This window comes from Saccoglossus kowalevskii, chromosome 6, assembly GCF_978046115.1.
Source record: "Saccoglossus kowalevskii chromosome 6, keSacKowa6.1, whole genome shotgun sequence".
Taxonomy (NCBI): domain Eukaryota; kingdom Metazoa; phylum Hemichordata; class Enteropneusta; family Harrimaniidae; genus Saccoglossus; species Saccoglossus kowalevskii.
Genome location: NC_140646.1, coordinates 1,966,685 through 1,993,408, shown reverse-complemented (window position 1 = coordinate 1,993,408; position 26,724 = coordinate 1,966,685). Strand labels below are relative to the sequence as shown.

The following is a 26,724-nucleotide window of genomic DNA, read 5'->3' as shown; positions in this document are numbered from 1 at the left end:
TTACCTTGCTTTAACCATGGAACTAGTTCCATGTTTTAAGAAAGTCGGTCCATTCCACCAGATGCCGGCTTGCTGAAGTTTATCGGCAAAGATACCTCGCGTCACCAAGTCGGCGGGATTGTCGCGAGTAGGGCAGTATTTAATTACGCACGGAAATTGGTTAATTTCCTGCACACGGTTAGCCACAAAGATTGGTAGCCGTTTGTCACTTTTCAACCAGTGTATGACAATTTGGCTTTCAGACCACATAATGCATTGTTCAATGTTTATCTTTCCTTTGAAGGCGTCGAACACAAACCGTAATAGTCGCGATCCCGGGCGCGATCCAGTCCGATCGGCCATCAGTTCGAGTTGAGGCAACGTGATGTCTTGCTTCTGTGGCGAGACACGATATTTGGCAATAACGAGAGATGATTGCATGCCACGAGGTAAATAAACGGCTGCACCATAAACCTTATCACTAGCATCTACAAAGACGTGGAATTCGTAGGGATTGTCCGTATTTTCTATATCAAAGTATTGGCGTTTGATAGTTGCCTTGGTGACAGCGCTTAAGTCAGTTGATATACCTTTCCATTGCCGATGCATAACGTTGCTTAATGGGTCATCCCAGTCAATATTGTTTTTCCATAGTTTCTGTATAAACAATTTCGCTTTCACGACAACGGGCGTTAAATATCCAAGCGGATCGTATATAACTTATAGTGTCTTGTTCGACCTTTCGTTTCGTAATTACCGAGTCGTCTTGTATATGTGCACTGTCTTTCTTATTGTAGGTAATTTGATCGGTATTAACGAGCCAGCGAATTCTAAGAACATTAACATTGCTGTCGGGATTCAAAGTTCCGTCATTGGCCGAAACAGCGCGAAGTTTTTCTGAGTTGGATGACCACGATCGTAGGTTGAATCCACCCGATTTCATTAAGCTGTTTGCCTCATTGTAATAATCCAGCGCTTCGGCTTGGGTAGTGATTCCACTAACAACGTTGTCAACGTATATATTTTCTTCGAGATCGGATGAAGTAGGAATCGATGCGTTGGATTCTAAATGTGTTTTCACAACTGCATTTAAAATGAACGATGAACACACTGCACCAAATAGTACTACCTTGAAGCGACGGACTTTCAATGTGCTTTCTACATCGGATGCTTCGGACAACCAAAGGAATTTGGTGAATTCGCGATCTTCTTTGCTGAGTCGACTAGTAGCTTCGCGGTAAGTGGCTTTCGCAGTAAGTGGGTTTCGTATTGGGTGGGTCTCGCAGGGTGTAGGGCTTTGTCGCAGTGACTGGTCATTGCATCGATGTTGAGAATTAAAGTTTTATGTTTCTTTAACAACTTGTGCTATTCTGGGAATACCATCCTTAGAAGCTATTAATTTGCCCTTATGATTTGTGCAGTTGCTCTAGCTGGAGTTCCAAAATAAGACCCATGCTCTGATAATGCGCATAGTTTCAAAAACCAAAAACATTATCATTATGATCTTATTGCAAAGGATACTTGAATATTGTTTATTAAAATTAATAATCAATATTTTCAATATAGATAAATTATAGTACGTAACAAATATATAACTCAGTCTCAAGAATGAAATAAAGAAATGTATACATATATATTTACATTATCATTAATGCATTTCAATACAACTAATTAAATTGAATGCATTGCAATACAACTAAATAAATTGAAAGAAATTGCAATATAAAATATTCCGTCAGTAATACTTCTCAAAGGCGTATTTCACGGTCAGTGTTATTTCCGAAAATATTTGTTTATAATTTTATAAATTGGCTTGGCAATTCCCACCCCAATTAGATATAATGTGTACATGTTTTAATAAATAAAATTAAAGACACACTAACAATAATGAAATATTAATTATTGGCGATCCGCTCCGCTAGGATTTCCCTTGTAATCACTTTTGTCGTTTTGTATTTGTGTGTCTGTGATTTCCAGTTTTTTACACAATAATTCTTCTGTGATTTTTTTGGCTTGGCCGATTTCGCTCAAACTTGGAAGGTAGATCACACCTTCACCCTAGTTATTAGGACAAATCTGGGGAAAAAATTGGCCCACCATAGCAACAACCAAAAAATGATTTTTGAATAGGTTTGCACCAGATGTATCTCCTCCTACAAATTTAGTTGTTTCTACTCAGCTTGAGTGTGGGCACAAAGTTACTCTTTGAATTTTTGATATCTTTTTTCATTACCGAGAAATTTGACCGCAAAGTTGGGGTAACTGTTCACCAGGAATGGCTTTTAAACTCTTCTGTGATTTTTTTGGCTTGGCTGATTTTGTTCATATTTGACAGGTAGGTACTGGCCCACCACTGCCATTGCAACAGCCAAAACCTGTTTTTTGAATACTTTCACCCCAAATTTAATACCTCCTGCCAGTTTTGTAAGAGCAGTGTTCAAATGATCATGTTTTTTATTTTGGCTACTTTGCGCACTGGTAAAATATGTGTCAACGTAATCCCAACACAACTTTGAACTTTGAATGAACTGTAAATGCTGCCTTCATTCTAGAAAATACTAATAAAACAAGTTTGGACGAAATCCATCCATGAATGCCAGAAATGCTTGATATTTGATGACTTTTTAGTACAAAAAATGACCACCATTCGGTCATTTTGAATATGATCGTCAAACCAATATATCTGTTTATCTATGACATGATGTATAATGAATATTTAAAATTTGAATATAATCAGTCAAAACAAGTCGGAGATATGGGTCTAGAAGCCCATTCATTAAAACAAAATAGCCGCCAGACAGCCATGTTGAATCCGATCTGAAAAATAAATGATGTGCATCAGGAACCTGTAATGTCTAATATATGTACCAAGTTTGAACGAAATCCATCCATAAATGCTTGATATTTGATAATTTTTTAGCACAAAAATGGCCACCATTTGGCCATTTTGAATAGGATCGTCAAACCAATATATCTGTCTATCTATGACATGATGTATAATGAATATTTAAAATTTGAACATAATCAGTGAAACTAAGTCAGAGATATGGCACGAGAACCACATTCATTAAAACAAAATGGCCGCCAGTCGGCCATTTTGAATCTTATCTGAAAAACAAAATGATGTGCATCAATGTCCTATAATGTCTAATGTTTATACCAGGTTTGAACAAAATCCATCTGTAAACAGCCGAGAAATGCTTGATTTTGATGATTTTTAGCACACAAATGGCCGCCATTGGGTCATCTTGAATCAGATCGTGAAACAAACTGATGTGCATATGTATAATATCATGTATGATGTATGTGTGAAGTTTGATTGTGATTGGTCCAGGCATTTCTAAGATACAGGTCCGGACGCACGCACAGACGCACGCACGGACGGACACATGGAGGTCAAAACAAAAAGTCCCCGTTTTCGGACTGCTCCAAACGGGGACTAATAAAACGGTTGGAAATAATAAATGTAAGAGCAGAATACATCCTAGTGACTGAATAAACTAAGTGACTTCTAAAGACTGAATGGTTTTTGCGAACTTTGTATACAGGGCCCATTTAGTTATAAACTGACGTTAGTCATGTTCATGTCCTACTTTGAAAACAGCCAAAAACGTGGTTGCTTGTTTTTTGAGTGGAGTGGGTCGTCAACCAGTCTACCGGCTTGTATTGACTATGTCCTGGACTGTTTACTAGTACTTACTTACTTGTCAGTGTCTGACTGTTATATACAGCGCAGAAAACGTCAGAATAGTAAAAAAAATCAGGAAATGTCAGTTGCCCGTGCCTTGAGAGCCGATGAACCAAAACAATCTGTCACCCTTCACCGCCCACAGCATTGATATGATTTTATATTGCATAGAAAAGAACACTAAATACAGCTATGCCGGTCACCAATCGAATCATCGATCTTCATGATTTATGCAACTGGTATTTCCATCTATTTGCTTAATGGTCTGAACTTTAAAATTGTCAAGTTCGAAAGTGTTTTGTACGTACAGTGACGCGGACATTCAACAACGTGTTGAACAGGAAGTCCATCTTGAGCTAGTGGCATTGTCAAATTTTAGGGAGTACAGTAAATGTTTCAGTAAGGAATTGTTATACATATCAAAATCCTTTATTGCAACAGAACATGTTACATATTCACCAAAAACAACGTTGCCATGTTTCTAGGCATACAACGAATTGGAAACAAATAAAATCATCCAATCCAAACGACCTGCATCCTTGGGAATCTAGTCTTATCGCCTTTGACTTTCGAGTGAAAAAAGGTCGCTTACCACGGCGATAGATACCTAAATTATGTTTTGATTTTAGTAATCGAGGGTAAAAACCGTGTTTATGCTATGAGAAAGTGCAGATTTTGAACAATGGTGCAAATACATTTTCGCTTATCACGGCGAATGCAATTTAATTGAGTGAATTTCCCTAGTTGTATGCGGTGTCCAATATGGCGACCAAGGACAAAAACATTGTTATGCAAATTAGCTTTAGTTGAAAATTTGAGTTTTTTCCTCGATATCTATGTGAATTTGAACCAAAATGTTATCGACAAGACTCAGAATACGACTGTGACAGCCACTGAACCGCAATTGAAGGCAAATGAACACATCAAGCAAACAAAACTTTTTCGAGTCGTGGCGTAAAATGGAGGCACATACCGTTTTGACTCTTGAGGGCAATGGAAATCAGTTGATTTGAGGGTGTCACAATAAGCAAGGGAGTAAATCGTTTTTATGCTATGAAAAAACGCAGACCTTGAACGTACTTTTTTGACTTTAGTACAACATCATTTTTGTTTGATTACCTAACGTTTTTAGGTTCATTTGCTGCAAGTAACAGAGTACATACCTAAGTAGCCGTCCCCCAGAAAATAATGAAGCAAAGTCATTTTTAATGTCGAAATCGCGAAACTCACCCATTTTACGCAAACTGGGAAGTTCGAATTAATAAACGAAGTACAGGACGACGAAGATAAAATATCCAAGAATTAACACATACCAAAAATTATATCTCAAAAGTGAATATTCGTGGTGTATTTTAAGTCTAACCGGACCATAAGTCGAAATTTGTTAGTACTCTAATTATCCAAATATATTTTAGTATGTAAATATTCAGAAACGCTTTTTCGATGTCACTTGTCAGTGCGATATCATTAACTTGAAATCTGAGAAGTATTGCAGACAGATCGTTGAGTAGAGGTGGTCCAGTTTGCAAACAGTCATTAAGACTGGGTGCATCGATTGACTGTCGACAGCTGCATTCTGTCGATTCTAATGGGCGTTGTCTTTGAATCTTTCTTGACTGAACGATGGAGTAAGTAATGTCCGTAGGAATTGTCATCGTCAATCACTTCTTCTATAAAGTCACGCATTTTCTGATCTTTGATTAATTTATTATAAGTTTGTAGCAGAGCAGGTAGTAGACGTTTCTTTTTCTGCAATACGATAGTTGGTCGGAAGTGAAGGGTGTTCTGGTTTCCAGGGGAGACGAGCTGTATAGCGTCTGTCTTCTTTTATGAGATGAGTGTCACAATAACGTTCCTTGGAAATGAGTTGGGGCGTGTCTTTAACACCAATGCCTTCTGAGTCCCAGAAATGTTGCAGAATGTTTTTGTCTTCAATGGAGTTCGTAGCTATGTGTAGAATTGTGGCGTCAAAATCATGATTGTTTGTTTGTCGGTAATCTGTCTGTCGAGAAAGTAAATACCCGAGTTTTGACTAGACAGCAGTGTGGCCAGCTCCGCGTAATACCGGTCTCCAACGATATCCCAATAATAGTTTGCGCCGATTAAGATGGCAATTTCAAATGAGTCAACCAATGATGCTGAGTGGGCGAACTTGATATTGCGAAGATAGGGTAAATCGTGTAAGGATCGATACACAAGGTTTTTTGTAGGTGTAGAAATCTTTGGTATCGTCAGAGCGGACATGTTCATTTTTCGACCATTATAATCGTGTGTAACGCGAAAGTAGACACATCAAACCATCGAGTACATGAATTGGTGTCTCCAAATGTACTTAAGTTGGTTGCTTCTTGTTTGTTTGGTTTCTAGTTCAACTTTTGGGTAAAACGTTGAGTCACAAAGCAGCGTGTGGCGCCTTCATAAAAGAGAATTACTGCTGTAGCCATTTCTGATTCGGATGACACTTCAGCAACGGCAGTCTTCAGTAGTACTGGTCCTTTAAACGGATTAGCGGTTGCTGTAAAATTAACGTGAGTCTTAGAAGTTGGTTTCGAAGCAACGCGAGAAGTAGGTGGAGTTTCAGACATAGATGTTGTAATCCCTTTACAGAGTGAGATTTGATGTCTCTTCTTACAAATACGACAGCTGAATTTCGTTTTGCAATCACTTGCCCTATGTTTACCTAGGCAATTGAAGCAGAGTTTGCGTACGTTGATTGGTAGTTTTTCCATTATAATAGGAACCAATAAATCGCCATACGCGTCTTCTATTTTTCCAAGAGATTTCAGTCCACGCACACAACTTTCGAGTGTATCGTGAAAGTTGTGCAGACTTTCTATGATTGAAGATGGCTTAGGAAGATCTCACGGCGATCGCATATATGCAGCAACTATTTTATGCTTTTGACCATATCGTTGTTCAGTAAATCAATAGCATGTGCGTAATTGTCGTTTGTCAACATTAAACCGTCGATTATGCTAGCAGCTTCTCCGGTTAGTTGGGCACGTAAATATTGGAATTTCTGGATAGTATCAAGGTTTGTATTGTCATGAATTGCTGAGTTATAAGCGTCTCTAAAACTCACCCATTGGAGAATATCGCCGCTGAACATCGGTAGAGAGAGCTTAGGTAGATTGATAGCACTTGAAGATCCTGACGGTGTAGTTTGTGCAGAGGTGACGTTTCCGGTACTGGGACTTCTGGGGTTTGCGTCGACTATCTGCTTGTCTAGATTAACTAGGAGTTCGTATTTGGCGTGTAACAACTCAAGGGTAGCGGTGATTTCATCTAAAAGATCGTCGTTACAATCTTGAGGAAGCGTATTGATGATATCTTCGGCTTTTCTGAGGAGTTTTGTCATTTGACCGCGGTGTGCTGCTCGGGTACCTTTGAGCTTCGGTAGACGTGTCGCTTGAGCAGATTCTGCCATCCTGTATCCTGGTCTCGGCACCAAAACAATGTGGGAATTGTTAAGAAGAGTAGGTTCAAGTTCAGGAATGGAAGAATAAACCGTGTATGGACTGCAATAGATGACTTTATTGAACGAACTATGAAGGAAGAACGAACAAAACGAACCAAAAATTAACTAAAGAAGAGTTGTTTCGTCTCTTATTTATATACTCAAAGTAAATATTGGCCTTGTTCATGAATTGTTACAATAAATATGGCCTTGGACATGATTGGTGAAAAGATAAACGAGCTGATTGGTTGAAATTAAAACAATTTCTTCGGCTGGCTAAATCTTAGAATCGTAAATTGTAATCAAGCTCAATTTTCCGACAATTTGGGGTGAACCTCTATCTGATTTGTTAATTTGTTGATAAAAATTATATTTTCTGCTTCATTTCAGAAAACTACTAGCTCAGATGCTTTGATAGGTGGTGTAAAGGTACTTTGAGTAAACCTCTGTCAAATTTGTTGATTTCGTGACAATATGTTCAATTGTTGGCAAATATTTTTGGTAAAGATTTAGGTATTCGACTTGTTTTTGAAAACTATCAGATATATCCATTTATTTATGTTATTAAGTTCTTTTTGTCATTTTTGGTAAAATATAATATTTAGCTCAATTGTCATCAAAGATGATACAGTGGAGCTGTTCACATTGTCTGTCGTTTGTCAATCATTTTATTTTTAACTACTTCATGAAAACTACTAGCTCAATTGCTTTGATACTTGGAATCTTGGGTGAAACTTTGTCCGACTCATTCACTTTGTGATGTAACCTTTACCATTTTTGATAGAAAATGCTATTTTCGACTTCTTCTTGAAAACTACTAGCTCAATTGCTTTGATACTTGGTATGTTAACTCTGTCAGATTTGATAATTTCACAATTTTCTGATTTTTGTTTATTAATTTTAAGTTAAAATATACCATTTCTAACTTCGTCTTGATAACTGCCAACTTACTTTGATATGTTATATGTAGGTGCTTCTGGTGGAACAATCATTGATACATTGTTAATATAACGTCAGAAAACGCATATCTTTTAGTATAGCTTTTATTTTGTTTACAGAACTTCGTTACGTACTAGTTAATTGTGACAGATCATTACAGTTGCAATATTTCATTAATTTGGCTATATTTCTAATTGTGTATGTTTAAATCGTTGATGATCCAAGACGAAAGAACTCCGGCTATTTAATTAGATTACTCTTAAACCAGTTATCGGATTGCTTTTCGCTTAGTTTGGAGGTATACCTGAGGATGAATCAATCTTATTTTAGATTCATAACCGAGATGAAGACACATTTGCATAAATATATAAACACAGCTTTGTAAGGAATTGTAAACACATGCGAGTACGACAAAATAAGAACACACTTTCAAGAAAATTGTACGTTATTGGAAGATGGTTATAAATAACTCACTTTTAGTAATGATGGAAAATGACATGAACAAACCTGCTGCGTATATATTTCTAATGAATATAGTCGACATTGTGTATATACTTGATAAATATATGCGCCCAAATGTAATAACTACATGTATTTAGTCTCAATTTCTAATTCATTTTATTCTGAATGATTCTAGTTTCTTTTGTATTTGTTTTAATATAACCTTTTTTATGAAAATATCGTCGACAATATTGCCTTTCTTGCTAAATTGTATCACAAATCCTGTTTGTGTCAATTATCAAATCTAGTTTGAGTTTTAGTTTCGCCTACGTACTATGCATGTATTGCATGCAATTGAAACACAAATGTGCGATGACTGACTGTCAGTTTAACCCCGTGATGTATATTCTGCACAAGAAGTTTAAGATGCCCTCGTCTCTAGTTAAATAACAGTATTCCACCAGTCTTTCATTGCTGGTTTCTAATCCAGCCGGCAACGCACGAAATCCACCCGCCAATTTATCTGGACATTTCTGTTGAAAGACAAATTAAAAAAAAACAAAAAAACACGTTGATTCACAATTTTTCCCAATAAAGGAATCTACCACTTATTCAGAAGGACTTTAATTGTACTGTTATTGTACTATCGATGGGAAACGGATTACATCCAAACTTCGACCTACGATCTTTTTGTTGCAAACGTGCTAACAATTTATGTATCCGATCAGTGTTAATTTGTGCTTGTGAACGTTGCACTAAATACTTCGTAAAGTCTCACGATACTCAGGCGAATACATTGCCAAACAAGCAACTCCACCACTTTAATTAAAGCGCGGTTGTCGTCGCGCAGCGCGTGTTCGAATTTCATGTAAATAAACAATGTATTTTACACGCGTTGTATACGTCGCTATCAGTCCCATATCGAACAGGACGCGGCACGACGACTGCCGCCCTTTAAAACACTTACTAGCCCGTGAATGACACTAAAATGAAAGCGGGTACTTCAATTGGAACGTTATATAAGGGTGTGCCGGCAGAAGATGTTCAAAATAACACTTAAATACATCACAAACGCGTATCAAATTCAAGAAACTAATAAACTAAAAAAATGTTTATTGAACCTTTTATGGCTGGGACACAATGATTCAGTAGATACTTACGATCTGTTCACAATCAATAGATGCCCAACCATGATCGTACACTCGGTCCGTACATATCAGACAATCAGACACGTCAGCTACAATTTCACCCTGAAACAACAACAATCACAACGCTCAGACAGACCTAGATAGTCATGCATCGGCAATTATGCATCAGATTTATGCAAGCATTCAGGAATTCATCGTTAGGCACCAGGGTAACTTTTACCTTAAGAGTGATGACCGGGGCGAAACAGGTTAACAGAATGAATGTAAGCCATCTATTACTGTTCTATTTCGATCTACATCATCTTTCAAGAAAGGTTTTATGTTAACCTAAGCTAATCGTTTTCTTATATAATAATGAAATGACATTTTATGCCAGTCATTGACAGTTACGAAATGACTGCCAAAAATACAATATTAGACGAATTTTCTGTCAGTATCTTTGAAGGTGACATTCACTGTCATAATGTAACGTTACATCATCAGGTTTGCTGCCTTTGTACATTTTCTATAGGAATTACATTGAAGTGGGGGGGGGGGGGGCTTCCATACATATGGTACTCAGCATCTATTTCTTTATTATTGCAGCGTTGTAACAGTTATATTACATCGTATCTCAACAAATATGACCGGGATAGCGTGAATCTCAAAACATCGGCAATGCTGTCGACTGTGCGGACGACTGTGTCAGGTAGTTAGGATCAAATTCTGCTTAGTCTGCTTAGTCTTATACACTACGACTCAACTGAAATATTACGACACAAACATGGATAGATTCACAATAATTGAGTAAATAAGCCAATGGCGAAGTATGTGCAGTTCGGTTGACATTAAAAAGCGTACAAATAAAACAACACTTACTAACGTTAAAGAATCGTAGCTCTCGAGGGGCACGCCCAACAGCCGGAATGACGCAGTGTCTGCGATGAAATTGGACGTGGATAGATAACTTTTGAACTCGTGCAGCGGCTTCTCTGTCTTCACAATTTTGAACCCTCCAGTGATATCGAGTGGACAGGGCGCATCGCGTTGACAGAAACCGGCTTCAATATGTGCTTCCCCATGTGAAGCTTCAGAGCATGAAAAGCATGTACCGCATATGGCGTTGAAGGGAGCTGTAAGATCAGACTCACCACAGTAATTGTCATCAGAGTGGCAGTGGTTCCCGGCACTGCAGGCAACTAAAACAAGACACAGCATCAAGAGCATCGCCATTTTAAAATAAAATCGGGATTTGCTGTGGTGTAAATAGTGTGGGAAAGATTCACTGCTAATTATGAAGAAACTACCACGTACGTACTGTGTACTGTTCAGGTACTACAAAAGAACTGACGAATGTCACAAACTAGGAACACTCACATTCCCGACAAAAAGTGAAATGAGTCAGGACAGGCTTTAAACTAATGTATTCATTCATGCATATAATACACTGACCTCTTGATCTCTTTGTGAGTGAATATTGGCGATCCGTCAGGTTAGCCCTTATAATCACTTTTGTATGTATGTATGTATGTATGTGTGTGTTTGTTTGTGTCTGTGTGTCGTCTCCATGTATTAACTCGATTTTTTGGCTGGACCGGTTTCCTTCAAACTCGGTAGACTGGTCACACCTCCATTCTAGTTAGGCAATAAACACGTTACCAAAAAACTAATCTGTTGAACACCTTCAATTTGGGTGTGGTTGCAAAAGTGTGTGTGGTAATTTTCGTAACTCGATGTTCGTAACTCGATGTTCGTAACTCGATGTTCGTAACTCGATGTCCGTACCTCGAACAATTCAGCATCTCCAGAGTGCAAGGGGTAAGGTGATAAATTCATAAATGCAGTGTCAACGACTCAGTTCGTGGATAATTATTATAATATAAAACCTGTACGAAATATAAAATTTACTAACCGTGTTATGGTAAAAAAAGAAAATAGTCTCATATTCCGCAATGCAAACGGTATATTGCTGAAATAAAATGTTTGTCATCTTATTGAAATCTAGGTCAAATGGTCAACTTGCTTGAATATAATACTACCAAAAAAGAGGCGTTAGTAATAAAGTCAAATGACTTCTGTAGACTGGATGCTTTTTGCAAACTTCGTATATGGCTCCGGTTTTAATTCCTCAGCTCCTGAGAGCGAGGTTATTTGTAGATATATTGGCGATCACCACTGTGGCTGTGGAAGTACTATGAGAGATTGCATGATGGGAGTGACAAGTCTTTGGATCTGTAAAATAATTTTAGAAAAGTGAAAACTAAAGTGACTGTGAAATAAAGGTTGGTTTTAAATATTAAATATCACGAAATTTAGATGTAATAATGAAAGGAAATTTAACTGGCATGAAAGGGCAGTAAATTTAGCCGGAATGCAAGGTCAGAATCCGGGGTCAAAATACATCCATCAAGGCGGTTGCAAAGTGTCAACAACTGGAAAGGTGAAAGACTTCGTTTGCAGTTTGTGTGAATGGCCGAGGAGAAAAAATCATGCAAATTCTGTGCTTCATTAACAATATTTGCTACTTGTTTGTGCAATGGAAATTAATACAAGAAATTCTGCCAAAAGACATGTCCTTCTAGTAAACAAAACAACCTTGGGACGTTTATCTTGAGAAATTGAGAAGACGAAAATCCCTTGGGACAGTCGATGTGAAACAATGGACATGCTTCGCCAGGGTATCAAGGTTATTTTGATTATTTGAAGATGGAAACTGCTGCTTTATGGAAGAGCAAAGTTCAATGTCATTGGCACAGTAATGACGTTTTTAGAGGGGTGACTCGCTAGAAGTATTCACTGTGACTCCAGACTTTTCATTCGGGTTTATACAACACTTACTTGTTACTATCAAGAAGGTTTAATGTTTTGTTTGTATTTGCACAATGTGAATGAGGGGTTTATTGTCAAAATATATACAGGTGCTTGTATGCCTATTGAAAACTATACACAATTCGACCAATGCACATCTGTTTCATGTGTTAAAAGAACGTTGCGATATTCTCATGGAATTGTTAAAGGGCGGCAGTCGTCGTGCCGCGTCCTGTTCGATATGGGACATATAGCGACGTATACAACGCGTGTAAAATACATTGTTTATTTACATGAAATTCGAACACGCGCTGCGCGACGACCACCGCGCTTTAAATCTTGGTATCATTTCCAACTGTCATCAAACTGTACATTTTGACGACTCGTATGTACTTCTGGGACTTGTAATAATTTTCTGGGAACTGCATAGCAAATCACATATTTTCCTTATTAGTATTTCACAATTTTTCTAAATTTCAGTTTTTATTGTTCATAATTATTTACAGTAATAACATATTTTTCCTATTGTGTGCATGACAGCTTTGCCCACACACAATAAGACAGGATGATATGTACGGATATGTGTGAGTATGTTTCATGGATTAATAGGCCACTTCTTTGCTTCAATTTCAACTACATCTCTGGAAATATCACTTGCTGTTTATCATCCATATTTTGATATCCCACAATGTGTCGATTGCGTATCTGGAAATTCTAACTACTATTTCGCAAAATTTGACCAGCCTTGCTTCTACCAGTCATTTAAGTCAACTCCCATATTGTCCTTCACAGTGAAGGTTAATGCAGATATATTGTAAATTACACAGAGGTAATACTACAATACATTTCCCTTCACATTCCCTTGTATTACATAACAATCTTTGAGCTGAGGCAGTTATGGTTCTACAACCATCACCAGTTCTCTTGTTATATACTGTTATAAAGTGACGTTAGCTTCACGTTTATGTCCTATCAGAAATTTTGTACCGAAGCGGATCGCCAATCAGCCTACCAGCTTGTTGTACAATTATGATGTACAATTGCCTGCAGCCCTCCGTTGTGCTCCAAACTCAACAGCCGTTCGGCCGGCGAGGGCGCCACTCAAGCCTACATGTCAGGCTACTCAGGTCGTTGCACTGCCTCCGCCACACGTACATTGTCAAATACAATAATCTGGCTGTGTGTATAAGATACATGATTATTATCCATGAGGATCAGTCCGCTTTCATTAAGGGTAGGCGGATCACAGAAAACATTCGTTTATTAAGTGACATTATTGAATGGTGTGTAGAAACCGGAAACAAAGCTGCACTACTGTTTTTAGATTATGCGAAAGCCTTCGACTCGTTAGAGTGGCCTTTTTCTTTTCAGAGCCTTGCAACTTTTTTCGTTTTAGCCCGTCGTTAGATAGATGGATTAAGACTTTTTATACAAACATCCAAAGTTGTGTAATATTTTACCCTCTGGTCATCAACAAAAATACTCTGCTTATGCAGATGATACAACGCTGATTCTTAGAGATTCTTCCATTAAAGTTTCTCTAAAGATTTTGTCAAATTTGTCCAAGTTATCTGGTTTGGCCCTTAACTTAGATAAAACTGAACTTATACTTCTTGGTAACCAGAAAGGGGTATGGGAGCTTCCACGAGGCCTTTTACCAACAAATAATCCCGTAAAAGTCCTAAGTGCTTATTTGGGCCATAATAAAGTTGAAAATGAAAGACTAAATTTTTGGGATAATCTAACAAAAATTTAAAATAAACTAAACATTTGGAAATCATGGGACTTGACCATCAAAGGAAAAGCTATTTTAGGAAAGTGCTTTGATGCATCACAATTAATCTATATTATGAATAGTTTCAGTACCAATCCAAGTAGTTAAACAAGCCAGCTCTTTTCTGTTTAATTTTCTGTGCAGAGGTAGAAAGCATCATGTTAAAAATTCAACTATGATTGAAGACTATTCACAAGGTGGTGTAAAAATGATGGACCTTGAACTAATGAACAAGGCATTAAAATTATCTTAGATTAACACAATCATAGACTCACAAGCACCATAGACGCACATACCAAACTATTTCTTTAATAAATTGGGCGGATTGAAATTTCTTTTGAACTGTGATTATTCTGTTGATCGTCTTCCAGTCAATGTCAATAGCTTTTACAAAGAAATCCTTATTATTTTGGGCAGAATTTAACAAAAATTAATGAATGACCGGCCTAGCCAATACATTATCTAGAATAATAAAAATATACTCGTGGGAGGAAAGTCTGTATTCTACCACGACTGGGTAAACCGAGGAGTAAAATTCATTAGCAATTTGGTTGACAATGACGGAAATATACTAACTTACAATCAATTTAAAAGTAAATATAATATAACAGGCGAGTTTCTCACTTACAATAGCATTATAGTTGCTATACCCAGCCAATGGAAACAAGAATTTGAAAAGTGATATTTTACCCGTGCGACAGAAAGAGAATATGACCTCTAAACTGTCAAAATATAAATGTCAACATTTTTATAATGATCTGAAAACTAACAAATTTGAAAAAGCATCTGCCATAGACACTTTCAACAGAAATGGATGTGTGTGAAACGTTGACTGGCGGGCAATTTGGATAAACGTGAAACAAATAACAGTTCAAAACAAATTGTGCAACTTTCAATATAAAATACTCCATCGCATTCTTGAAACAAATTAAATTCTAAAACTCAACCAAAAGATAGATGATGATAAATGTAATCCCTGTGACCAGACAGTGGATTTAGAACATTTTTTGTGGGAATGCAAAAAAAGCAGAACATTTTGGGAGTCTTTCAAAACTTTATGGACAAAAATCACGTTTATAGACATTGCATTTGGAAAGAAGGATGATATTTTCAAGACTATTGTGGCCCGGGCCGGGTATTACTTGTGTTATGTATCATTCGTTAATTTGTAACAATTTATGTCGCCCTCTGTGTCAAGATCATGGCTAGGAACTTTTCCCACTTGACCTTTAACACAGCACCTACTTCTGAATTTGTTGATTCGTAACTGATCTTTTGTGAGATTTGTATGGGATATCAGTTTTATTTATACTCAACATGAGGTATATGAACATTCTAAGTAATTTTGATCTTAGTTTTTTACTTGACCTTTGACACAGCACCTACTTCTGAATTCTGCATTTACAATAGGCACCGGAATAAAGTTATCCTCCAGCGAACCATTTATATATTTTTTATTTCCTCGCTCCTCCCGCCATACTTTACGGGATATCGAGGGCCGTGTTGCAGTGAGAGTGTCGTACGGTCCACCACACTATAGAGGCAATTCAATCAAAGGCCTTGTGGAAGCACTTAATACTAATTGGAAAATATGAATTGTACAGTCTCAAACCAAATTTTAATAGTTATATTATATGGAGAAACGTATGGCAAATACAAACCAACAATATGGAGAGTTTATAAATAAATGGCAGAAAGCTTTATTGTATTTTAAAATCGCACACTAATTTAAAAAATCTGATTATTTTCTTAAATTAAATCTTTCTTTATCTGTTTGTTGTCAAATAGGTATGTACTTCATTCTTTTGACCTTGTATTTTGTAGTGTTTATATAGTTAACAAAACTGTATTACATAGCGCACATTTCCAAAGTTTCTGGTTAAGAATAACTTTAGTATCATTTGGATAAATATTTACCTGGATAATAGCCAACAAATCCAAATTAAGTATGTAAATGGCATTATAGAATAAAATTGAAACTCCAAAATCTAAAATATGCTTATACCAATGTTTTTTTTAACTTAATTCCTCTTTATCTGTCTACAAACAGCTATGTATTTTATTATTATCTAAAAAAGGAATCACTGTTACAAATAGAAAAGACGTGATGAATCGCATATATCAAAAATAAAAAAAATATTATCATTTATAAAAAAAATAAAAATAAGATACATGATTGGCAGCTTAGAACATTTTTATTCGATGGTCTGATAACCATGCTGATATTGATTAGCTTTACCCCTCTATTCTGTGGCACTGATTTTTTTGTTTTGTTTTTATTTTCAGATTTTGCTGCTGACGATAATACAACTATATTTGTGTTTAAATATAATGCTTTGAACCGAAGAGCAAAACCAATGAGTAAAAATATCCAGTTATGTAAGGAAAAAACAACTTCTGATAAATAATTATCTAAAACAAACATTTTTTAAACGCACCACAAAATGACTCGATGGCGCGAATCGCAGAATCACATTTCAAAATATTGTTTCATGTTGCTTCAAAATGTTCAGAAATGTTTTTTTAGAGGGATTGTTGTTTTTTTAGACGGATTGTTGTTTTTTTAGAGGGATTGTTTTTTTTTAGAGGGATTGTTGTTTTTTTTAGAGGGATTGTTGTTTTTTTAGAGGGATTGTTTTTTTTTTTTTAGAGGGATTGTTGTTTTTTTAGAGGGATTGTTTTTTTTTTAGAGGGATTGTTTTTTTAGAGGGATTGTTGTTTTTTTAGAGGGATTGTTGTTGTTTTTAGAGAGATTGTTGTTGTTTTTAGAGGGATTGTTGTTTTTATTAGAGGGATTATTGTTGTTTTTAGAGGGATTGTTTTTTTTTTAGAGGGATTGTTTTTTTTTAGAGGGATTGTTTTTTTTTAGAGGGATTGTTGTTTTTTTAGAGGGATTGTTTTTTTTTAGAGGGATTGTTGTTTTTTTAGAGGGATTGTTGTTGTTTTTAGAGGGATTGTTGTTTTTATTAGAGGGATTATTGTTGTTTTTAGAGGGATTGTTTTTTTTTTAGAGGGATTGTTTTTTTTTAGAGGGATTGTTTTTTTTTTAGAGGGATTGTTTTTTTTTAGAGGGATTGTTGTTTTTTAGAGGGATTGTTGTTTTTTTAGAGGGATTGTTTTTTTTTTTTAGAGGGATTGTTTTTTTTTTAGAGGGATTGTTGCGCCTAATTTTAAAATCTGATTTGTAAGTATGTACTTACTTATGGATAGTGAAAATACAGCCGTTAAAGACGTACTCAACGCATGTACAGTACAATGTTAACATGAAATTCGACGACCATCACCCTTTAAGTGGTGCCTTCAGGTGAAGGTGGTGTACTACCGCAAGCCACAATATGCTCTTCAGTGCCTGGGGGATTATCAGTAATATTCTACACATATCGTATTTTCTAAACTGCGGTCGAATTTTAAGGAGATTGCAAAAACAAGTGTATGCCAATTATCTTTTTAGTCATTGTAAATCATTCTGAACGTTTGTTAAAAGCAACACTAAAAATAATCCTATCCCGGCATGCATTTCGTGCGATGCATGTTCAGCCGATAGTCCCGAAGAAACCGCAGTTATTTAACAATTATTTTGACTCCCTGAACGGCCTAATAATAATTTCTTCTGTGACTCTATCCTATGAGGTTTTTACGAGGGTACCTCAAAGTATGCACGTAATGTAATGTCAAATCTTTTAGCATTAAGCATAATTTAATTCAACACGTATATAACATGCGTAATGTAAATAAAATACGGGATTTAGGTGTTTTATTAATGAGTAAACTTCATTTTAAAAATGTGTATTTACAAGATCAAAGATACTACATTCTTCAAAAGATTATGTATCACTCTGTCAGCTTTTTGACTCACCTTCTTTAGAAATACGTCGAAAAAATTTTGACTTGTATTTTGACACAAATCCCTTCATTCTTATTACGATTACCCTTACATTTGATCGGAAATCCCTTTAAATGTTGCACCTCGTTCTACGAGCTTGCGCTTGATTTTCCATGTCCCAAGATGTCGAGTAAATGTCAAAAAATGTTTATATTTTACTCGTGTAATTTCTCTTTTTAATACAATGGCAAAAAGAGATACAATTGATATTTTTATCAATTTTAATAGTTTTAAAACAATGTAGTCGCTTTTTTTGGAAAGTGTTTTTGTGATTTTTAATGTGCAAGCCTGTAATTGAACTCTTGGCTTCAGCTTAATAAAAAAAATGAAAAAAAAAATATGGATTTTGTTCTGTTGCGTTTTATACTCGAAATTTATATTTATTGAGACTGAATATTTAATTAGAGGTATAATGTTGCAGCTCTCATACCTATGTCGTTATTACGGAAATGCTAAAAATTCGTCGATAATAGGATGATTGACATCGCCAAAATTGTTAAAAATTAATAATCAGATGAACGAAATCACTTGTGACTCAATCATGACAACACGATGAGTTCATATTATACAACTACGACACTAATGGTATTATTGATGTCTTTGTTTACTTACATTTTTGATACATTTTTAAATAATTGATACCGGCGAAATGAGGACATTCTAATGATCACCGAGTCTTGACAATTACCGGAAAACCAACAATGCGATAACAAATAACAAAACTCACGCACTGACTCCCCCTCCCTAAATGCCAGCTCAAAATGGACTAGAGTGAACATGCTGACATGGTGACAAGATGGAAATACACAAGCTAGGTAACGAACAACAAAAACAACGTATAATATTTTAGATATACACAATATGCCCAGGTTAATGAGGACATTGCCAACCAATGTAGCTAATAAATAAATAAACGCTGCTCGGACTGATAAATATGATATATAGAAGATAATATTTGGTAATCGTAGTCCTAAATAACTATTAAAATAGCTAAACGTTAGAATCACAAAAAAATCCACAATAGAACAAATAACGCGCCTTAGGTAGTGAGCTCAACAAATGAGTTGAACTGTTTGTTAATACCATGGGGTTCTTTAGTTCCAAGGCGGAATATAGTTTCCTCCTCGACACGCCTAAGCTGATTTTCGTTGCCATTGACAACACATACACCAGAAATAGACATATCTGTAATATTATGTCCACTAGAATTAAAATGAAGTGAAACTGTATGTAGCTAGCCTACTTCTTAGAAAATGTCTTAAGTGCAGCTGTAATGTTTAATGTATTATTGTTATAAATATATTTCTCACAGGTGCGGCGTCTTTTTAACAAAATCACTCGTAATGCTTTGAAGTTTTTTTTTCATAAAAACCTAATCCGTAGACTTGTTGGCTATCCACATGACCACAGTGGCCGATATATACTTGATGTTAACCGTGTCAAATCATTTTTCGAAATTTACAGAAAGTGCTTGCTTGTCCAACACCTGTATATTGGTTAGTTTATGGAACAGTGAATTGAGATGAAAGTCAGCCTTGTTTGTCAACACCTGTATATTGGTTAGTTTATGGAACAGTGAATTGAGATGAAAGTCAGCCTTGTTTGTGTGCATGTACGAAATAGCAAACCAACTATTGTTTCATGTTTATATTTTTTTATTCATTTAAGTATTTATTTATTTATTTTGATATGGACACATTTGTCTGAAATACAAATAAAATAAATAATAATAAAAAAAACAGTCCACATGATTCAATGAAGTGCTGAGTGAAATGAGTAATCACTCAGCTCAAGAAATGTATGTTGATTACGTGATGGAATGCTGCCAATAACGATACGTAATGTTACACGGTAACTCACCATAACTAGATCCATTGTAATAGTTGATCACCTTTAACCCTGCTGGGTTGGAATAGAACTACCATTATAAGTCAGAAGGAGGTAACTGGCTGAAAAGATTGCTTCTGTTTTGTTTGGGAAGTCATTTTGGAGTTGGTAGAAGGCAAAGAAGTCAATGCTTAGTGAATAAATACAGTCTGGTAAGTAACATGACCTACTATCTAGTGGATAGGTATTTTTTTGACGACATTTAGAGATCCGTTAAAGGTTGTTGGTCGCCGCGCAGTGCGTGTTCGAATTTCATGGGAACACACAATGTGTTTTACACGTGTTGTATACGTTGCTATGAGTCCCATATCCGCGCGACGACGTTTCACGGTTTCACCTAGACTGTCGCCAGTCGGTCGTACCTAATATTAATGTGTTATTATTAATAAATATTGTGTATAAACGTAATATGCGTGAATAAATTGCGAACGCCGGGACAGGTGGGCTGCAGATTCGGGTACTTTCATATGCAAATGATAGTCGAAGAGATGTCTATCATTTTATCGTGGCCTAACTGTACTGTACTATACGTGATCGCGACACATACCACAGCAGTTTTTGATATCATGACACAAACAAATCTTGTCGAATGCATTATAGAAGTGCTGGATTGTTTAGACTACCATTATATTTCTTGCAAAGAATACCAGCGAGACACTGTCGCAAACTACACAGAGGGGAGAGATGTGTTCGTCGGCGTGCCGTGTTTACAATCGTCAAAAAGAACTCGTTTCTAAACCAGAGAAAATGGGTTTTAATTACAGATAATCAGAAATCTGTAATCAGCGAAACAAGTGTCCTCGACATGCAGTATTCACAACTGTCGGACTGTGTATATAACGACATAAAATATTTGCCCACAATAACAAGATTTTAATTAGTAAACGGTTCGCTTCGCTAATTACAGATAATCGAAAATCTGTAATCAGCGAAACAAACCCTCTGCCACAACAAATTCGACTTCTTCTCACGTCGTAGTTCTGTTGATTTTCGGTTTTGTGTATTTTCTATTTAACTGCCACAAACGTTGTTTCAATGGTTCTAGGCGATTTAATAGTTTCCTTGTTATTTTGGCTAGAGTGACTGTATTCATTGTGTTCACAACGTAAACAACCAACCCATTCAGGAAGTCAGCCATTTAGAACAAATTTGCATACATTATGTTAATATAATTTATTTTGTAACGTCAGCATCAACTATTAATTATTCATATCAACTAGAATCATGTAGACGGGGACAGTCTCTCGGGACTAAATTCCCTCGGATGAAATGCTTCCGCATTTCCCATCAAACGCCTTCGGCGTTTAAATGTCTAGAATGAACATTGCCATTAGGCCCGAGGACTGTCGACAGTCTTGGTTTCACCCCAAACGCCTGTGAATTTATTCTTGTATCTTCCGACCATCATTACATTAATTCTACCACCTGCACTAGCAAATACTTGAAAACAGTGTATACGGCATTTTATTTCATGGTGTCGTTTTATTTTGAACATTTACATTTGGGTATAGTTCAGAATCGTACGATTACATCGTTAATCATCGTGACAGTTGTATTCTTTATCAGGGGCAGTGACAGGTTGTTACTGGACCATACTTAAATACAGTGTGTCAAGTCATCGGTGTTTTGTCTTTGCAGACTCTTACGTAAATAATAACCTTCCTATAAGCCCCTTTCCAATTCCATCCTCCATTGTATTTCCCATGATGCTTAGAGAGAGGTCACGGGGTCACGGGGTATAAACATTGAGTACAGGAAGCAGCACTGATACAAGTACTATACACAACAAGCTCTATTTTTTCCAGAAACCAACCATTTAAGGTGAGTTTTCTCAATATTTTTCACTGTGATTAACTTAAACCTTTGACAGATTAGTTTATAGTGTGTTTTAATTGCAAAAGAAATCTTTATTTCATTAAATGACTCAGTTTGTTCATAATATTTGTAGTCATATAAAGCTTTGCATTATTGTCCATTTTTTTATAGTTGAATAATTTAGTCTTAACATTTTTTTTTATGTAATGTGCTAGCTTAGCCTTGTCTAATTTTTTATGTGCATTTCCTATTTTTCCTATTATTTATTCTTAAACATTGCCAATCCCACCAGGGAATGTGTAAGTGTTAATAAATTTCAATTACTTGTTGGATACCTTGACATTTCAGCACAGAGGATGTTCATTGAATGTATAAAAAAAGGCTTTGTGAAAATTTTTAAATAAGTTAACTTTTAACAGCAAAGCACGCTTTACTGGGTGTTGATTTTTTCTGTTCATCTGATTTTTTCCAGTGTACAACAGTACAGGAAGTGATCCTAGTGTTAGCTTTTTAACAGTTCCATGGTTAACAAAGAGCCATTTAACAGTTTCTTTCATAATAATTTAAACTGTTGACTCGGCTGTAACCAACATTTAACATTTTTAAATTTGTTGTTTAGTTAAATCGTGTCCTCTCAGCCTATATCTACTTTAATGAGTGTATAGGACCCTATGGATATATGCTGATGCTGTGTGGTAATTTGTTTTATTATAAAAAAAAATGGGAATCACTGTTGTATCCAGTCATTTTGTTACTCATTCCAACTTACTTGTTTTGCTAATTTAGCCAATTTAATGCCAAACCGGTGTTGGACAGATTTGTGTATCAGTACAGTAATTGCTGAAATGTTTTGAAATGCCATATTTCAGGTCAATGGATAATCCAGATACCCATGAATTATATGACAACTTTCAATGATATGGTGTGCCACAGCTCAGAGAATTCCTACAAAAAAGGGGTCTTCCTGTTTCAGGACGGAAGGATGAGCTCGTTGCCTTGGCATATGCTGCATCTCTGATGAAATTATCATTAGTTACAACAGCTGCAGAGAAGTCAGCAGACAGAGAACAACAATATGCAGCAACACTGATGGTGGATGGAGAGAGACTTCCAGATCCTTTTATTGATCTCAAGTCTTGTTGGGAGGATGAGAACACTTCCATTTCAAAGTGGCCTCCAACTATGATAACTGATGTTCAGTTGTATCTACAGCGCCATGAAACAGACATAGAAAGTGCCAACCTGTCAAAGAGACTGTTAAAGGATTACAAAGAGGGGAAAGCATTCAGCTACTTTTCATCTCAATTTCTCTTTGAGATATTTTATCACCCAATATCTGCTAATAGTCCCTACTGTTTCTTGAAAACAAAGTGTACGCCATCCCAAAGGATCAGTCATGAACCTCACAATGTGTGGGTTGCAATAAATAAAGAGAGTGGAGAAATTAAGAGTTCCTATTGCACATGTGTAGCTGGGTGAGCATAATTTTTTTTTAATTTAGATTTAAAGTAATATTTTGACTGTTAAGGCTGGTAAAGACGGTGACTGACATTTGTACAAATTTGGATCTCAATAATCAATACTTGAAATATGATACAGGTGGGGGCATTCTTTATTATAATGAATTTACCTCTAATTTACACCTGTCACAACTGAGGAAATTCTAAAACTAAGCAAAAAGCAATTTGAGTGGTCACTATTAATTATTAAATTTTGCTAAATTGTTATTTCTGATAAACTGAATGAAAATAATTATGCAAGTCTTCTTTTTTAATGTACTTTATTTTACAGACTTGGCCGAACCTGTAATCATGTTGCAGCAGTTCTGCTTAAACTTGATTTTTGCTGGAAGTATGGGATAGTTGTGAAATCAAAGACCTCATTGCCTTGTACATGGAAAGTGGCTGTCAAAGGTTTAAGTTAATCACAGTGAAAAATAATGAGAAAACTCACCTTAAATGGTTGGTTTCTGGAAAAAATAGAGCTTGTTGTGTATAGTACTTGTATCAGTGCTGCTTCCTGTACTCAATGTTTATACCCCGTGACCCCGTGACCTCTCTCTAAGCATCATGGGAAATACAATGGAGGATGGAATTGGAAAGGGGCTTATTCACTCCATGTATGCATGAATGGTAACTGATCAATATTAGGACACTGCAAGGATTGTATAGCATTGAACTTAGACTGTCGACAGTTCTCGGGCCTAATAAAGAGTTACTTATTTTCAAACGCCGGAGACGTTTTAACGAAATACCGAAGGCATTTCAAGCGAGGGCCGTGAGGGCAGAGAGACTGTTATAACCTGTAACGTCCTCGTGCGGCATTACGTGGAAATTGCCTTGCGACGTCCCTGCTGAGACTTGTCACTCAAACTAATACTACCTCCTACTTATTGGTGACCCGTTTCACTCACTAGGCTCATGATTGGTTAATCGGTGTATGACGTAGTTTGAGTGACAAGTGGTAACAGTCTTAATTTTACTTACAAAATTTAGCTTGAAATGGCCTGTAATGAACATTACCCTACAGTGACTAAACAGTAATAGACAAGCTAAATCTCGGACCACACAAACAACTTTTAATATTTTATCTATGAACAAAAACCTAATATGCATGGTTAAGTAAGTACGAGCCACTTGGCTTACTTTTGACAATTGGCTTTATAGGATACATCCCGAGTACGAAAACTCTATTGGAAATTTCTAGTCTTTGTTCTCATATAATTTGCATACAGATATTGTGCTGGATCATATACGCAAGATGTGCATAATGATTAAATTATGAATATTCATGATTTAATTCGAAAAACATATAGCCCAAAATTCAATAAACGATATTGAAGTCCATATAGCTAAATGGACACGGTGTCTGTCATACTAGCATATGTGGTTTCTTATTAGCAAAGTAAAACTTGGTCTGTGTATCAAGGTTGATGTCACGTGATCTGTCTAAATGTTCTAGAACAAAGACTTCATAAAAAGTTAGATTTTAATATAATAAAAACCCACCTACTGCGTCGACCTATCAAAACATTCACATAACAGTACGGAATTCGAACTTGCGCACATGGCGTAGCGCCACATGACTTCAGACGGCCATAACAATCTCAGCTTGAAATGCCATGTAATGAACATTCTCTCACAGTGACTATAATATATGAAAAATATAAAAAAAAAACGTAGGTAATCGTAATTGTTTTTCTAATGACTTGATAAAATACATATTATAAGCTGCAGTGAATATCGGGAAACGGAAACAACATAAAGTACTTCAACTAGGCACATAATATTCACATAGGCTCCATGTTTCGCTACAAATCACTCAGCTGATGATTGTCATCAGAGACAATACTGTCAACCACTGCAAATAATGAAGCCAGTTTTTAATCATTCTGATTTTTATTTTCGCTTCGTCATTAATCTTCCGCTGTGATGCCTATAATGCCGTATGAGTGAATCACTGAACGGATTCATATAAATTGTTCTATGTTGACTAAAAGTATATTACGTAACGTGACTGTTTGCACTATAATTTATATTTTAAAACATGGCATTAAATGCTTTTAAATCTGTTTATTCGTTCATCTTATTACTCTGAAATTTGGGAACGTATTATGTATGTAACGAGTAGAATAAAGTATGAATTTGTTTGGCATTTGACTAGTTTGTGTGTAAGGATTGAAAGTAACCCACTATAAACATCACACTGTCACCAATATAGTAGCTCGGTTATCAGAAGCATTGAAACTAGGCTATTTTTGAAACGTGATTTAAATTTCACATAGTTACATTACCTACATAAACTGTAAGTTTAACTGTGGCAAACAATAACACTATTCATCTTTCAGGAGCAATTGTTGAGAGGTGCAGTTCCAGCGCTGGATTCAAATCCGGCTTTGTAGCCAACAACAACTGAACCGAATAATCAGACGTCTTCGAGTCAACACTGATCAAGTGAATATGACAGGTGTACTGGGCAAGACCCTCATTTTTGGAATGTTTCTCAATGTTGTTTCTATGACGTGGGGAAAATGTGGTAAGTAATTCAGACTCAGATTTTTTGTTATTTAGACCACCTAACAATCACACTAACTATGTATTCCAAAAATTATGCAAATGACGATGACAAAGATTGCAACAGTGAGTAAAATATAATAAATATACTATTGAGATGTTATTGTAGGAAACACCATGAGATAAAAATGGTGTTTTGCAGCGTATCCAATATCCTGTGATGTTAGCTTATTATACTGTTGCTACTTTAACGTAATTCAAATTACAAGGCAAAGTCAACAAAAGTTCCCTTTTACAAATCATTCTCTAATTTCCAACACACAAAAACTTTCAGGCCGGCTGTTTTAAAGTTTGCAACGGGGTATTTTAACGAGTAACACCATAACTTGCCTCTCAATAAAACAAGAAATCAATCGCTGATTGGCTACTCGCGCTGTCAATCGCTTGACTGGTGTATAATGAGTGAAAATGGTTTTATTTCTCCACACAACTATGAATCATGTAGGGCTGTTTAATTTTATTGTCGTACATCAATTTCAATCAAGCGTTTATATACTGCCGTTCAAATAACGACAGACTACAGTGGCGGATGGGGGGGGGGGGTTCTTGGGGTCCGGACCCCCATTGAAAAATTTATTAAATTTGTTTTTGTATAATATAAAAAATCATTAACTTAGTCTGGCGATATATATTTCTTTTTAAAGTTTTACCCCCCCCCCCCGTCAAAAATCCTGTATCCGCCCATGGACTAGTATGATGGAGACATACTATATTCACGTGTGATATGGTATAGCTAGACTGGCACCATAGTCGGAGTGATTAATTTCTTTTTTTAGTTTCAATAAAAAAAAAAAATCGCGATTCGCAGTTACAGGGCATTTCGCGCTAACACCTTCATTTCGCGAATTTTTTT

General features: G+C 36.1%; 5 protein-coding genes across 5 annotated transcripts in view; 2 read left to right on the top strand and 3 right to left on the bottom strand.

The window, feature by feature from the left end:
- LOC102803492 (uncharacterized) lies at positions 1 to 588 on the bottom strand. Its single transcript, XM_006815317.1, has one exon. The coding sequence runs from the start codon at positions 586 to 588 to the stop codon at positions 1 to 3; it is 588 nt and encodes a 195-aa protein (XP_006815380.1).
- A 5,966-nt stretch (positions 589 to 6,554) lies between these two features.
- On the bottom strand, positions 6,555 to 7,094 carry LOC144350098 (uncharacterized). Its single transcript, XM_078008451.1, has one exon. It carries the CDS (start codon positions 7,092 to 7,094, stop codon positions 6,555 to 6,557), a length of 540 nt encoding a protein of 179 aa, XP_077864577.1.
- A 1,700-nt stretch (positions 7,095 to 8,794) lies between these two features.
- On the bottom strand, positions 8,795 to 11,015 carry LOC100368176 (uncharacterized). Its single transcript, XM_078008453.2, has 3 exons — positions 10,511 to 11,015; positions 9,665 to 9,754; positions 8,795 to 9,037 (listed from the first exon to the last, which is right to left on the bottom strand). Exons 1-3 carry the CDS (start codon positions 10,862 to 10,864, stop codon positions 8,888 to 8,890), a joined length of 594 nt encoding a protein of 197 aa, XP_077864579.1. The 5' UTR covers positions 10,865 to 11,015; the 3' UTR covers positions 8,795 to 8,887.
- An 8,988-nt stretch (positions 11,016 to 20,003) lies between these two features.
- LOC102803370 (von Willebrand factor D and EGF domain-containing protein-like) overlaps positions 20,004 to 26,724 on the top strand; it is a 98,676-nt gene continuing 91,955 nt past the window's right edge. The window contains exons 1-2 of the mRNA XM_085499944.1: positions 20,004 to 20,135; positions 25,646 to 25,833. Of these exons, the coding sequence (XP_085356070.1) occupies positions 25,758 to 25,833 (76 nt within the window). The 5' untranslated portion in view covers positions 20,004 to 20,135; positions 25,646 to 25,757. The remainder of the gene's footprint in view (positions 20,136 to 25,645; positions 25,834 to 26,724) is intronic.
- On the top strand, positions 21,735 to 23,880 carry LOC146741462 (uncharacterized). The gene is made up of 3 exons (XM_085500726.1): positions 21,735 to 21,804; positions 22,668 to 23,273; positions 23,590 to 23,880. The coding sequence occupies exons 2-3, from the start codon at positions 22,816 to 22,818 to the stop codon at positions 23,720 to 23,722; spliced, it is 591 nt and encodes a 196-aa protein (XP_085356852.1). The 5' UTR covers positions 21,735 to 21,804; positions 22,668 to 22,815; the 3' UTR covers positions 23,723 to 23,880.

What these genes read in the sequence shown, in the direction of transcription:
- LOC102803492 (XM_006815317.1), bottom strand. Translation starts at nt 588, where the DNA reads ATGCATCGGCAATGGAAAGGTATATCAACTGACTTAAGCGCTGTCACC.
- LOC144350098 (XM_078008451.1), bottom strand. Translation starts at nt 7,094, where the DNA reads ATGGCAGAATCTGCTCAAGCGACACGTCTACCGAAGCTCAAAGGTACC.
- LOC100368176 (XM_078008453.2), bottom strand. Translation starts at nt 10,864, where the DNA reads ATGGCGATGCTCTTGATGCTGTGTCTTGTTTTAGTTGCCTGCAGTGCC. An exon ending in GCTACGATTCTTTAACGTTA is followed by an intron (nt 9,755 to 10,510) that starts GTAAGTGTTGTT and finishes TTGTTGTTTCAG; the next exon opens with GGTGAAATTGTAGCTGACGT. An exon ending in CTATTGATTGTGAACAGATC is followed by an intron (nt 9,038 to 9,664) that starts GTAAGTATCTAC and finishes GTCTTTCAACAG; the next exon opens with AAATGTCCAGATAAATTGGC.
- LOC146741462 (XM_085500726.1), top strand. Translation starts at nt 22,816, where the DNA reads ATGAAATTATCATTAGTTACAACAGCTGCAGAGAAGTCAGCAGACAGA. An exon ending in TATTGCACATGTGTAGCTGG is followed by an intron (nt 23,274 to 23,589) that starts GTGAGCATAATT and finishes TTTATTTTACAG; the next exon opens with ACTTGGCCGAACCTGTAATC.